The sequence below is a fragment of the Acinonyx jubatus genome, chromosome X (assembly GCF_027475565.1).
Source record: "Acinonyx jubatus isolate Ajub_Pintada_27869175 chromosome X, VMU_Ajub_asm_v1.0, whole genome shotgun sequence".
Taxonomy (NCBI): domain Eukaryota; kingdom Metazoa; phylum Chordata; class Mammalia; order Carnivora; family Felidae; genus Acinonyx; species Acinonyx jubatus.
This window is the reverse complement of record NC_069389.1, coordinates 1,144,859-1,157,739: the sequence shown is the minus strand read 5'-3', so window position 1 is coordinate 1,157,739 and position 12,881 is coordinate 1,144,859. Positions and strand designations below refer to the sequence as shown.

Sequence of the window (12,881 nt, the reverse complement as noted above, 5' to 3'; positions counted from 1 at the left end):
AAAAAAAAAAAAAAGAAAAGAAAATCCATATGTGAAGGCAGTTCATTCCTGACTTTGAAAGCGTCGGCAAAAGTTCGAAGAGTCCGTCGTTTGGTGAATTTCTTTGCCCGTCACCTCCGTTTGTACCGCATGAGGAAAACGGCACATTCCCAGCAACTTTGCAAGGTACAAGATGAATAGCATCGCATATTAGCACCTAAGTGATGCAGGCAGGTGGTTCCTTCCCCATCCCACCTCACCCTGCCTGGATCTCAGTATGCCAGCCTCAGCCCTGCCTGGATCTCAGACCCGCAGCCTCAGCCCTACCTGGATCTCAGACTCCAAGCCTCGACCCTGCCTGGATCTCAGACTTTCCTCCTCAGCCCTGCCTGGATCTCAGACCCCCAGCCTCAGCCCTACCTGGATCTGAGACTCCAAGCCTCGACCCTGCCTGGATCTCAGACTTTCATCCTCAGCCCTGCCTGGATCTCAGACCCCCAGCCTCAGCCCTACCTGGATCTGAGACTCCAAGCCTCGACCCTGCCTGGATCTCAGGCTTTCATCCTCAGCCCTGCCTGGACCTCAGACCCCCAGCCTCAGCCCTGCCTGGATCTCAGACTCCAAGCCTCGACCCTGCCTGGATCTCAGACTTTCATCCTCAGCCCTGCCTGGACCTCAGACCCCCAGCCTCAGCCCTACCTGGATCTGAGACTCCAAGCCTCGACCCTGCCTGGATCTCAGACTTTCATCCTCAGCCCTGCCTGGATCTCAGACCCCCAGCCTCAGCCCTACCTGGATCTGAGACTCCAAGCCTTGACCCTGCCTGGATCTCAGACTTTCATCCTCAGACCTGCCTGGATCTCAGCCCACCAGTGATACTGGAATTAAACTGGGAGACACACCTGTGGGATCTCTTGCCTCAGGAGGATCATGCCCGTGACCATTTGAGCTTCACCATCCAGCTCACTTATCCAGCTCCAGATGTTTCCAGGATCCTGAGTCTGTCTGTCTGTCTCTCTCTCTCTCTCTCAAGCCCTGAATCCCAAAAGGAAGGAACTAAAAGTAACACTGTAGGGCACCTGGGTGGCTCAGTCGGTTGAGCGTCCAACTTCGGCTCAGGTCATGATCTCATGGCCTCTATCACCCCAGCTTTGTGACACTGAACGTCGAGGCGTCTTCTGACAATGAGACTTCCCGTTTGTGTTAAAGTCACCCAGAAATATGATGTTCAGATACGTGCAGAGGGGTCCGATGGTGTCCCTTGCACGCGGAACTGATCCAAACAGTAAGGATGGGACCTGATTTGCAAACAGGGTCTTTGCAGAGGACATTAATTCATTAATTAAGATGAGGTCATATTGCATTAGGCTGGGTCCTAAATCACCAGACAGGTGTCGTTCCAAGAAGAGGGAAATTGAGGTACAGAGACACGGGGACAAGACCACATGACGAGAGGCAGAGAGAGGGCGGTGTCTCTACAAGGCAGGTGGCCCCAAGGATCGCCAGCGGCCCCGGAAGCTGGGAGAATAAATCTGTGGGGGTTGCAGCCACGTGGTTTGTGGCTTTGGGTTACAACGGCCCCCGGAAACTTGTGCTGAACCGAGCACGTATTTACACAACAGAGGCTCGATTTTCCTGCTTGGCGTTACCGTATTTCTTTCCCGGGTTTTTCCATTTCCGTGCCCAGCCGGCGTCCTAATCTCGTTTGAAAATACATCGGGGCCAGGCTGCCTCATCCACATGGTCCCTCCCTCTGTTCCCCGCGTAGAAACCTCTCTGATACTTGGAGAAAATCCTCCCGGGAGTCGTTCACACTTTGTGTTGATGGCCACACGTCCCTGTGCGTTCGGAGAGTCACTGGTGGGGACCAGAGTCCCCCACCGATCGTGTGCCCGCGTTCCACCCCCCGGCCCGCGCCCCGTGCCCAGCGCAGCTCGATGCAGAGACCCCAGACCTGGGTGCTATTTTTTTTTTAACTTGCATCCAAGTTAGTTAGCATCTAGTGCAACAAGGATTTCAGCAGTAGATTCCGTCGTGCCCCTTACCCGTTTAGCCCATCCCCCCTCCCACAGCCTCTCCAGTAACACTCGGGGCAACAGAGCCTCGTACTTCTGGGGGTTCCTGGAGGCAGCCCGGAGCTCCTGCACACACAAGGCCGAGAACCCGCGACGGGTAAGCCCCAAGGGAAAGGAGGTAATGTGCACAATCCAGCCCTTTGCAAAGGCACTGATACAAACACCTGCGGAGGCCAACTCCTGGAGGGATGTGGGAAATGTGGAGACTTCTGGAAAGGACCCGGATCCACTTGACAAAGAGCAATCACACCTCTGCCCGCCGTGAGCCTGGCTCGTTTTGTCCGAGATGCACGGGGAGCCCCCCAGGATGTGCCATGCAGCTCCTGCCTGCCTCCTGTGGACGGCCGGCTTCGGCGTGGACCTCGGCGTGGACCTCGGCGTGGCCGTATGTCACGATATGGCAAAGATCCACACAGTGTGTCCAGGCCAATAAATAAGCTCAGTGTGTTCAGTGCAGCACAGCGTCTAAATGTCATTAGGTTCCCCCAGCTCTGGGGCCCAGGGAGCACAGCCTGGGGCTCTTCTAATTAGAGGTTTATCCAGCTTTGAGATACACACCGGGCTGGAAAGGTGAGGCCACAGCTCCCTCAGCACCTGCTGGGTCGGAGAGTGCGGATTTGACAGGAAGCCCGTAGCAGGTGGCCAACGTGTGCTGTGCTCCAACAGGGAACAGACCCCAAACGGGAGGGGAGAGAAGAGTCCCCGTCAACTGCTTTCCGGAGCTCCTTGTGTTAAGGCTGCTGTAACAAAACACCTGAGACCCGGTGGCTTCAACAACAGACATTTCTTATCTCCCTCCTGGAGGCTGGGAGTCAGAAAACAAGAAGCGGCTGAAGCTGGGAGTCTGAGGTCCAGGCAGGGTGGACGCTGGGAGTCTGAGGTCCAGGCAGGGCTGAGGATGGGGGTCTGAGATTCAGGCAGGGCTGAGGCTGGGAGGCTGAGATCCAGGAGGGGCTGAGGCTAGGAGTCTGAGGTCCAGGAAGGGCTGAAGCTGGGGGTCTGACATCCAGGCAGGGCTGAGGCTGGGGGTCTGAGATCCAAGCAGAGCTGAGGCTGGGGGTCTGAGATCCAGGCGGGGCCGAGTCTGGGGGTCTGAGATCCAGGGAGGTCTGAGTCTGGGAATCTGAGATCCAGGCAGGGCTGAGGCTGGGGGTCTGACATACAGGCAGGGCTGAGGCTGGGTAGCTGAGATCCAGGCAGGGCTGAGGCTGGGGGTCTGACATACAGGCAGGGCTGAGGCTGGGTAGCTGAGATCCAGGCAGGGCTGAGGCTGGGAGTCTGAGATCCAGGCAGGGCTGAGGCTGGGAGTCTGAGGTCCAGGCAGGGCTGAGGCTGGGGGCCTGACATGCAGGCAGGGCCGAGGCTGGGGATCTGAGACACAGGCAGGGCCGAGGCTGGGACTGTGAGATCCAGGCAGGGCCGAGGCTGGGGGTCTGAGATCCAGGCAGGGCCGAGGCTGGGGGTCTGAGACACAGGCAGGGCCGAGGCTGGGACTGTGAGATCCAGGAAGGGCCGAGGCTGGGAGGCTGAGATCCCGGCAGGGCTGAGGCTGGGTAGCTGAGATCCAGGCAGGGCTGAGGCTGGGAGTCTGAGATCCAGGCAGGGCCGAGGTTGGGAGTCTGAAATCCAAGCAGGGCCGAGGCTGGGGGTCTGAGATCCAGGAGAGGCTGAGGCCCGTTTTTCCTGAGGTCTCTGTCCTTTGCCCTGGAGACCGTCCTCTTCCCGTGTCCAGTCATGGCCGTCTCTCTGGGAGGGTCTCTGTTTTCCTCCCGTCCTCCTATAGAGAAACCTCAGGGCAGCCCAGGGCCTCTGTCTCTTAAATGGAAAACCCCCCGGTTAACTCAGTGCGTGCACTGAAACTTGTGGACAGACCCACCGCACTGCCCAAAACGCCTCAAAATAGCACAGATCCACGGCGGCCACTCACAGGGCTGAGGGTGTTTCATAAGGTTTTGTTTTTTGGTTTTTGTTTTTTTGTCCCCAACCCATCCATTTAATAACCACAGATTCTCGCGCCCGCTCGGCAAGGAGCCAACCCCGGGCCTGGTGATGTCATTACACTTGTGGATAATGAGGGTTTACAGGTATTTTAAGAGCTTGTGTGTAAGACCCTAAGCAACTCAATCTGTGGAGGAATTAGAGGACGCCCACACGGAAGATAATTCTAGAAAAGTATTTAGAGTATACGGGGTGACTGTCCCCAACCTTTGGATAAAACGGACTATTTCAACGTTGTGAGATTAATCTTTCGGAGATCGCCCAATCCCGATCACATATTTTAACCACAGGGCTTTCTGGCAGAAATCTTTCTCAAATAGCTAACACCTTCGGCTTCCTGTAACCGTTTTAAGTTTATGTAGTTGTTTTGAGGGAGAGAGAAAGCGCGGGGCAGGGAGAAAGGGAGAGAGAGAGTGAGAATCTGTCAGTGCAGAGCCCGACGCGGGGCCTGAACTCACACACCGTGAGCTGAGATTAAGAGTTGGATGTTTAAGCGACTGAGCCACGCAGGCGCCCCTGGCTTACTAGAATTTTTAATGATTCAAGGTAGTCGACATCGGTCCCTGGTTCAAAAACAAACAAATGAAACAGTGATCACGACGGCATTGATCGCAGCTATTATAAATAGTTCCCGTGGGGCAGGCACAGATAGTTTTCATCTCATCTTGTTGGTGTAATGGCGCTTGGGGAAGACACATGCTGTCCCTTCATCTGGGCGTGCAGAAGGATTGTCCGCCCCCACCCATTGGACAGAGTCATGGCACACATCCTCAACGGGTTATGAGCACAAATGACGAGTCACTTTTGAGCTGATTCTGTCTGTAACGTAGGCAAATAACTGGCTGTTGCCCTGGGTGCGGTAAGTCACAAGAAAGGGGGGACTCGTTTTATCCACCGTGCCCCTGGGAAATGTACTCGTTCCAGTAGAACTCCTAGATGCCTTGGGACTGTTAGCTGCCATTTTTAGCTTTAAAAATATTGAATTTTGCTTCCTTTCCCTTTGCCCGAGCTTTCGGCTGTGTTTTCCATCGTATGGATTTCATTTCTCCATTAAAATGTTTCTCCCTCCGTATGCTGTTCATGGGAGATCCCCATGAAAATCTCTGATTCAACCCTCAGTTTAGCAACCGCTTTTGAATGCAGGGGCGCTTGGGTGGCTCAGTCGGTTCAGCGTCCCACTTCGGTTCCAGTCACGATCTCACGGTTCGTGACTTGAACCCCTGCATCAGGCTCTGCGCTGACAGCTCAGAGCCCGGAGCCTGCTTCCGATTCTGTGTCTGCCTTTCTCTCTGCCCCTCCCCTGCTCACGTGCTCTCTCTCTCTCTCAAAAATAAATAAATAAACATTAAAAACAATTAAATGCAATGTCCCAGGGGCTGACCTAGCAGACCGTCCAGTCTGGATGTCTCTTAAACATCTCATACTTCACCCATCGAAAACAGAAATGTCTGCACAGACTTCTCCGTCCATTACCTCCCCTGGCTTCCATGAACATTGGCACCCGTGCTCTTTTCCAAGCTGTCGGCTCTCCAGGAGAGAATCCACAGTGGGCGCGAGTCTAGGAGAACGTGGAGCATTCTGTGCCACAGCAACAAGGAGCCACCAGGATGAGCTGACAGATTCATGTGCGATGAATCAGCAAGAAAGTGTCTCGGCAAACATACCAGCTGCCAGCTGACCAGCCCTCACGTCTGAAAGCCATTCGATCGAGAATAGCGGACGGTGCGTTCAGGCCGCAAGTGACGGATGCACTGTCGCTCGTATAGTTTCCAGTTTCCACGTCATCCACGGCCCCCCAAATCCCAGGCTGTGATTGGGGGCCGCTGGCGTGTTGGTGCAGGAGACACAAAATTCAGACCCAGTATCACGCACTTCCTGACATCTGGTAATGTCGGGAGGTCCCCACTGCCTCAAACCTGTCTACACTGCTCCTGCAGATAAAGTCCCATAAGTGAATAACCTCCTTATCACGGGGACCGGGCACAGAGCCTGCTTATGCCCACCACCCCATGGAAGTTTTATTTAGATGGCCAAGCACATCCTCCCAGGGACCATTCACATTGTGGGGTGGCCATCCCCACCATCCCCTGTAGAACTTTCCATCTTCTGAAAGCTGTGTCCCCATGAAACACTGACTCGCTGTCCCCATCTCCAACCTGTGGCTCCACCATCTACTCTCTGTCCAAATGGATGTGACTCCTTTAGGGACCCCATATACATGGAATCACACAGGATCCGTCCTTCTGTGGCTGGTTTATGCCACTGAGCATCACGTCCTCAAAGTCCATTCACATTGTAGCAGGTGCAGAACATCCTTCCTTTTCAAGGCTGAGCCATATTATACTGTGTGCATGGACCACATGCTATTTAGCTATTCATTCATCCATCCATCCATCCACTCACCCACCCAGCTGTGCAACCATCCATCCATCCACTCAACCATCCATCCATCCATCCATCCGTCCATCCATCCGTCATTTCTTTCATCTACACATTCATGTGTCCATCCATCTGTCCAACAGCCTACCCATTTATACACCCACCCACTCACCCATCCATCCATCCATCCACCCACCCACCTGTCCATCCATCCATCCATCCACCCATCCACCCATCCATCATTTCTTTCATCTACACATTCAGGTATGCATCCATCTGTCCAGCAGCCCACCCATTTATCCATCCATCCATCCATCAGTCCACCTACCTATTCAATTATCCATCCGTCTTTCCATCTATATCTTCCATCAACCCATCCATGCACCCATCCATCCATCAGTCCATCTATCCATCCATCTGTCCGTCCATGCACCCACCCATCCATCAGTCCACCTACCTATCCAATTATCTATCCATCCTTCCATCTATACCTTCCATCAACCCATCCATCCATCCTTCCATCCATCCATCCATCCATGCATCCATCCATCCATCATTTCTTTCGTCTACAGATTCATGTATCCATCCATCTGTCCAACAGCCTACCCATTTATACACCCACCCACCCACCTGTCCATCCATCCATCCATCCATCCATCCACCTACCTATCCAATTATCCATCCATCTTTCCATCTATATCTTCCATCGACCCATCCATGCACCCACCCATCCATCTGTCCATCCATCCATCTATTCATCCATTTATCCATCCATCCATCCATCCATCCATCCACCTACCTATCCAATTATCCATCCATCTTTCCATCTATATCTTCCATCGACCCATCCATGCACCCACCCATCCACCTGTCCATCCATCCATCCATCCATCCATCCATCATTTCTTTCATCTACACATTCAGGTATCCATCCATCTGTCCAGCAGCCCACCCATTTATACATCCATCCATCCATCCACCTACCTATTCAATTACCCATCCATCTTTCCATCTATATCTTCCATCAACCCATCCATGCACCCACCCATCCGTCTGTCCCTCCACCCATCCACCCACCCATCCACCCATCCATCCATCCATCCGTCCATCCACAGACACGCACATGCTTCCACCTCTTAGCTGTTTTGAACCCAGGAGTGCAAGTATCTGTTCAAGTCCCTGCTTTCAATTATTTCCATCTTACTTTTTTTTTAACCTGTGTTCATCAATATGGGGCCATCCACAAGGGCTGTTTCATCACCCAAAGTCAGGACGAACTTCCCTAATTTAATTTTCCAGCAATGCCATCTGATATGCAAATCAGCCATTTTGGCCAAGCCCGGGACAGACAAGTGACATTGTCTTTCCCTGGCACACCGCAGCCCGATGAGAAATGTATTAATTGTACAATCCATCCAAGCATTATGATTCCTGCCAGGCCTGGCTCTGCCTGAGTCTCGGATTGTTAATTATTTAAATCCCTTTGGGTTTCCCTGATGGGTTTCCCCATAATTGAAAAAATGCAAATGAGCCTGACGGCAAATGCCAGGCTCAGGGGCTCACCACTGTTGCTCAGAAAGAGTGCTGTCTCTCTCTCTCTCTCTCTCTCTCTCTCTCTCTCTCATCTGTGCAGCCTCCATCCACCTGCCCCCTTGGCTTGTTGGAACGGGACCATTCGGAGGTGGTGCTGGCTGGAGCTCTATGGGAAGTGATCAGTTTCAAGGGGCTCAGAGGCATGTGGCTCTGGGAGGGGGGCGGCCAGCCCCAAGGATTCCCGGGTCCCCGTGGGTCTGCCCAGCCTCCCTCACGGTGCACCCCAGGAAGACTCCCACCGTCAAATCCCAGACCTCTCCTCCCCAGGATGCCCACGGCACTCACACACTGCCGATTTGCAGCGTTTCCATCTGGACCCCAAATCTTAAATCGGTTCCCACTGCCTGGCCAGCCTGGTCCACGGAGGAAATACACCTGCATCCACAAGTGGGGGAGAGTTTAAAGCCGCGTCTGGGCTCCAGAGGAGGGCACTTCTGTGATTGATTAGTAATGTCTGCACAGGGTGAGAAAGGGGTGGTCAGGCTGCATGCTGAAAGCTGGCCTCCTTGGACCCCACAATCTGTTTCTGTGGCATTTTCACTGCACTCTTTGTTTGTTTTTAATGTTTATTTTGCAAGACAGAGAGAGAGAGAGAAGCGTAGGGGCAGACAGAGACACAGAGAGAGAATCCCAAGTAGGTTCCAGGCCGTCAGTGCAGATCCTGATGTGGGGCTCAAATCCACGAACCGTGAGATCATGACGTGAGCCGAAATCGGTCGCTAAACCGACAGGGCCACCCAGGCTCCCGTTCGCAGCACTGTTTTAGTTCCCTAATGGCAAACAGCAAACATCAGTGCATGTATGAGAGATTGGAGTCCCTGTGCTTCTGGAACAATCCCCAGCTGTGCACCCAGATGGCTCTCTCCGCCAGAAGCACCGCCCTCCGCGGTGGGCATCGCTCCCCCCAACACGCCTGACTCGGGAACCTGGCAAACTTTGAAGTAAAGACCCTTCAGCACCAGCACCGGGATGGGTCCCAAGATCTTGGGGCACAGTTCTCAGACAGGGACGAGTCTGTCCTCATGTAAATCAGATGCCCGGTCAACCACACCTTTCAGTTCATGTGGGGTCCCAACCAGGCCCAGCAGGCCCATCACAAACGAGGGTGGAAAATACATCACAGCTGTCCACACGCCCTGTCGTGAAACAAACAGCAGAGTCCAAATCCTGCTGTCCTCAAACCCTGCACCAACGTAAAGTCAGGTGCCAGGTGAACCCATAAGGCTGCCTCACGTTGTTTTAAATTTCCAAGACAGGGGCGCCTGGGTAGCTCAGTCGGTTAAGCGTATGACTTCAGCTCAGGTCATGATCTCACAGTTTGTGAGTCTGAGCCCCGCGTCGGGCTCTGTGCTGACAGCTTGGAGGCTGGAGCCTGCTTCCGATTCTGTGTCTCCCTCTCTCGCTGTCCCTCCCCTGCTCTCTCTCTGTCTCTCAAAAATAAGTAAGAGTTAAAAAAATTAATTAAAAAAATCGAAAATGAAAAAGTTTTAATTTCCAAGACAAACAGACCAAAATCTGTCAAGCACTCGTATGCCGTGTGGGGCCTTTGAAACTCATCCACAGAAATTGGGGTGTTTCTCTTGGGCTCTGGAGGCCGTGAAAGAATGACCAAGGCAGAAAGGGTACCAAGGACTTCGGGAACCTCTGCCCTAATGTGCACACAAGACCTCCTGACTGAGATGTGGTCACGAACGCTAAGAGCCCACATAACCCAGAGAGCGGCGTCTACAGAGAAACAAAAATGTGTCAAAACCTCCGCGGGGCTCCCATTAACCTGGAAACATCTCTAGGTTTAAATGTATCAGCTATAAAACAATCACACAAAGCCTTTTCCAAGCCCTGAGGGTGAAGTTAGTGGGTGTAATGAAACAATGTAACCTTACTCGGGAATGTTCTAAGGCCGTGGCTCATACCCGGGAGCTGCACCAGATTTCCAGGCAAGAGAGGGTTACTGCCTGGGCCCCGAGGCATCTGCTCTGTTTGATTCAGACAATCTGGTCTGAGTGTCGTAGCAGGCAGCTGGCTCCGGGGCCTTGCTACAGACCAGAACGTCTCGGACGTTGGAGATTTTATTCCCTAAAGGACTTTTGGTCATACCTGGAGACATTGATGCAACTGGGAACCAGGGTAAGGCAGGCTTCTGGCCTCTGGTGGGTGGAGACCAGAGATGTTGATCATCACCCTACAGTGCACAGCACGCCCCAATCCCAGACGCCCATGGTCCTGAGGCTGAGAAACCCTGATACAGAAAACGTTTCCCTTTAAAACTGAGCAGCAAGCTATGCATCAGCCCCCCACCCCCAGCCTTTCCCTCCTCTCTCTCTGCCCCTCCCCTGCTTGTGCAGTAGACCTGGGAAGCGACCGTGGCCTGAGGGATAAGAAATTCTTCCTCGAGGTTCAGGGAGCAGCAGGGAGGATGGGGAAGATGATGGTTGGCGACCCCGAGAGATGGGCCCACCCCAGCAGACACCCGAAGCTGAGATTCATTCCCACTGCTGATTCTGCTCAGGGAAGGGCTTGGGGCTTGTATCAGTGTCCTGGAACAGCCATAGCAGTGACCGGGAACCGATGGCTTAGGCCAAAGGAGATTATTCTCTCCCGGCTCTGGGGACCAGAAGTGTGAGGTCCAGGAGGGGCGTGTGTTATATTCTGCTGCTGCTGCTGCTGTAGCAAATGACCGTCACTGTATATAGCATATACATGTAACAATAGAGCACTATATGTAACATATATTTAACTACAACTGTATATAACCATATACAACATATGTAACTACGTGTAGAACTATATATAACCATATAGAACTATATGTAGCTATATATATTGCTTTGTATATACCTAAGTATATAACTATATATATAACTATATAACCCTATATAACTATATATAAATACAGGGGCGCCTGGGTGGCTCAGTTGGCCGAGAGCCCAACTTTGGCCCAGGTCATGATCTCACGGTTCGTGGGTTCAAGCCCCGCATGGGGCTCTGTGCCGACAGCTCAGAGCCTGGAGCCTGCTTCCGATTCTGTGTCTCCTTCTCTGTCTGCCCCTCCCCGACTCATGCTCTGTCTCTCTCTCAAAAATAAATAAGCATTTTAAAAAATTAAAAAAAAAACTATATATAAATGCATAACTATATATAACCATCTAAGTATATACAGGTATATGTATATAGCCATATAACATATATATATAACTATGTAACTATATATAAATATATAATTATATATAACTATATAACATATATTTAACTGTAACTATATATAACCATATGTAACATATATAACTAGATGTATCTACACAACTATATATACAACTATATGTTGTATATGTGCCTATAAAACTATGAAACTATATATACATAACTATATGTAGTATATGTGTGTATATAACTATATATACTATATGTATTATATATGTATATATAACTATATATATACTACAACTATATATGTAACTATATATATATACACATATATATACACTACATATATATATAGTATATAACTATGTATATATATAACTCCATAGAGAATATGTATAGGTTCTCTTTCTTTGGTAGACCCCAGACTGATACAAATCCCAAAAAGAAAAATCCCCACAAGGCCTGTGGACAGCCTGAGTAAACCGTGCACAGCCTCACTCAGTTTCTGGTCCCCCACACAAGTGACATTTGGGACTGCCTCATTCTGTGCTCTACGGGCCATCTTGAACACTGTTTCCCACGGCGACTGACCCCCCAACAAAGGGCTGTGCCTCGCGGCCAGCCCAGTCCTCACGAGGCAGTTGGGGAATATCACTAGGTAAGTTTGGTGTAAAAATCATGGGAAATGCCTTTATCTTCCAAGAGGATGGAAGAAATTTCACACTTTCCTCTCTCGGTTTAAACCTCTGGATGTCCTAAATGTCCTAAATGTCTGGACCTCCTAAATGTCCCTGGAATCTGGGGCAGGGGGAAAGGGGCAGAGGGAGGTCTTCTGTTAAGTTTCTCAGGATCCACATAAGAGTGAAAACATACGGTATCTGTCTTTCTCTGTAGGACTTATTTCACTTAGCATAACACTCTCCAGTTCCATCCATGTTGCTACAAAAGGCCATATTTCATTCTTTCTCATTGCCACGTAGTACTCCATTGTGTATATAAACCACAACTTCTTTATCCATTCATCAGTTGATGGACATTTAGGCTCTTTCCATAATTTGGCTCTTGTTGAGAGTGCTGCTATAAACATTGGGGTACAAGTGCCCCTATGCATCAGCCCTCCTGTATCCCTTGGGTCAATTCCTAGCAGTGCTATTGCTGGGTCATAGGGTAGGTCTATTTTTAATTTTTTGAGGAACCTCCACACTGCTTTCCAGGGTGGCTGCATAGTTTTTATCAAACTAGGCATAGAGAAAACTCGTTCGACCTCACAGAGAGCATCTGCAAAAACGGTCAGCTGTAATACTTAACGGGGAAAGACTGGGCACGTTCCTCGTAGCATACGGATCCAGGAAAGAAAGCCCAGACTCTCATGCCCATTTCTGCAACATAGGACAGGGCCGCCCAGCCACATGCTTAGCAGAGAAAGTGGAAAAAAAATATGTTTATATATATATATATATATATATATATTTTTTTTTTTTTTCCACGGAGGGGAAACAGTCTGTATTTCTTTGTGTTTCTTTTTTTAATGTTTATTAATTGTTGAGAGAGAGAAGGAGTGTGAATGGGGGAGGGGCAGAGAGAGAGGGGAGACAGGAAAATTCTGAGCCATCAGCACAGAGCCCAACGCGGGGCTCGAGCCCACGAGCCATGAGATCATGACCCGAGCCAAAACCAAGAGTCAGATGCTTAACCGACTGAGCCCCCCCCCAG

General features: G+C 51.0%; 1 protein-coding gene across 1 annotated transcript; it reads left to right on the top strand.

Moving 5' to 3' along the window:
- Positions 1-6,240: 6,240 nt before the first annotated feature.
- LOC128311540 (uncharacterized) lies at positions 6,241-12,620 on the top strand. The gene is made up of 2 exons (XM_053202004.1): positions 6,241-6,997; positions 7,098-12,620. The coding sequence occupies exons 1-2, from the start codon at positions 6,550-6,552 to the stop codon at positions 7,715-7,717; spliced, it is 1,068 nt and encodes a 355-aa protein (XP_053057979.1). The 5' UTR covers positions 6,241-6,549; the 3' UTR covers positions 7,718-12,620.
- Positions 12,621-12,881: the final 261 nt, after the last annotated feature.

Excerpts from the sequence above, each read along its gene's own strand:
- LOC128311540 (XM_053202004.1), top strand. The coding sequence starts at position 6,550 with ATGTGTCCATCCATCTGTCCAACAGCCTACCCATTTATACACCCACCC. Across the intron at positions 6,998-7,097 it reads CCATCCATCATTTCTTTCGT|CTATCCAATTATCCATCCAT; the intron begins CTACAGATTCAT and ends CCATCCACCTAC.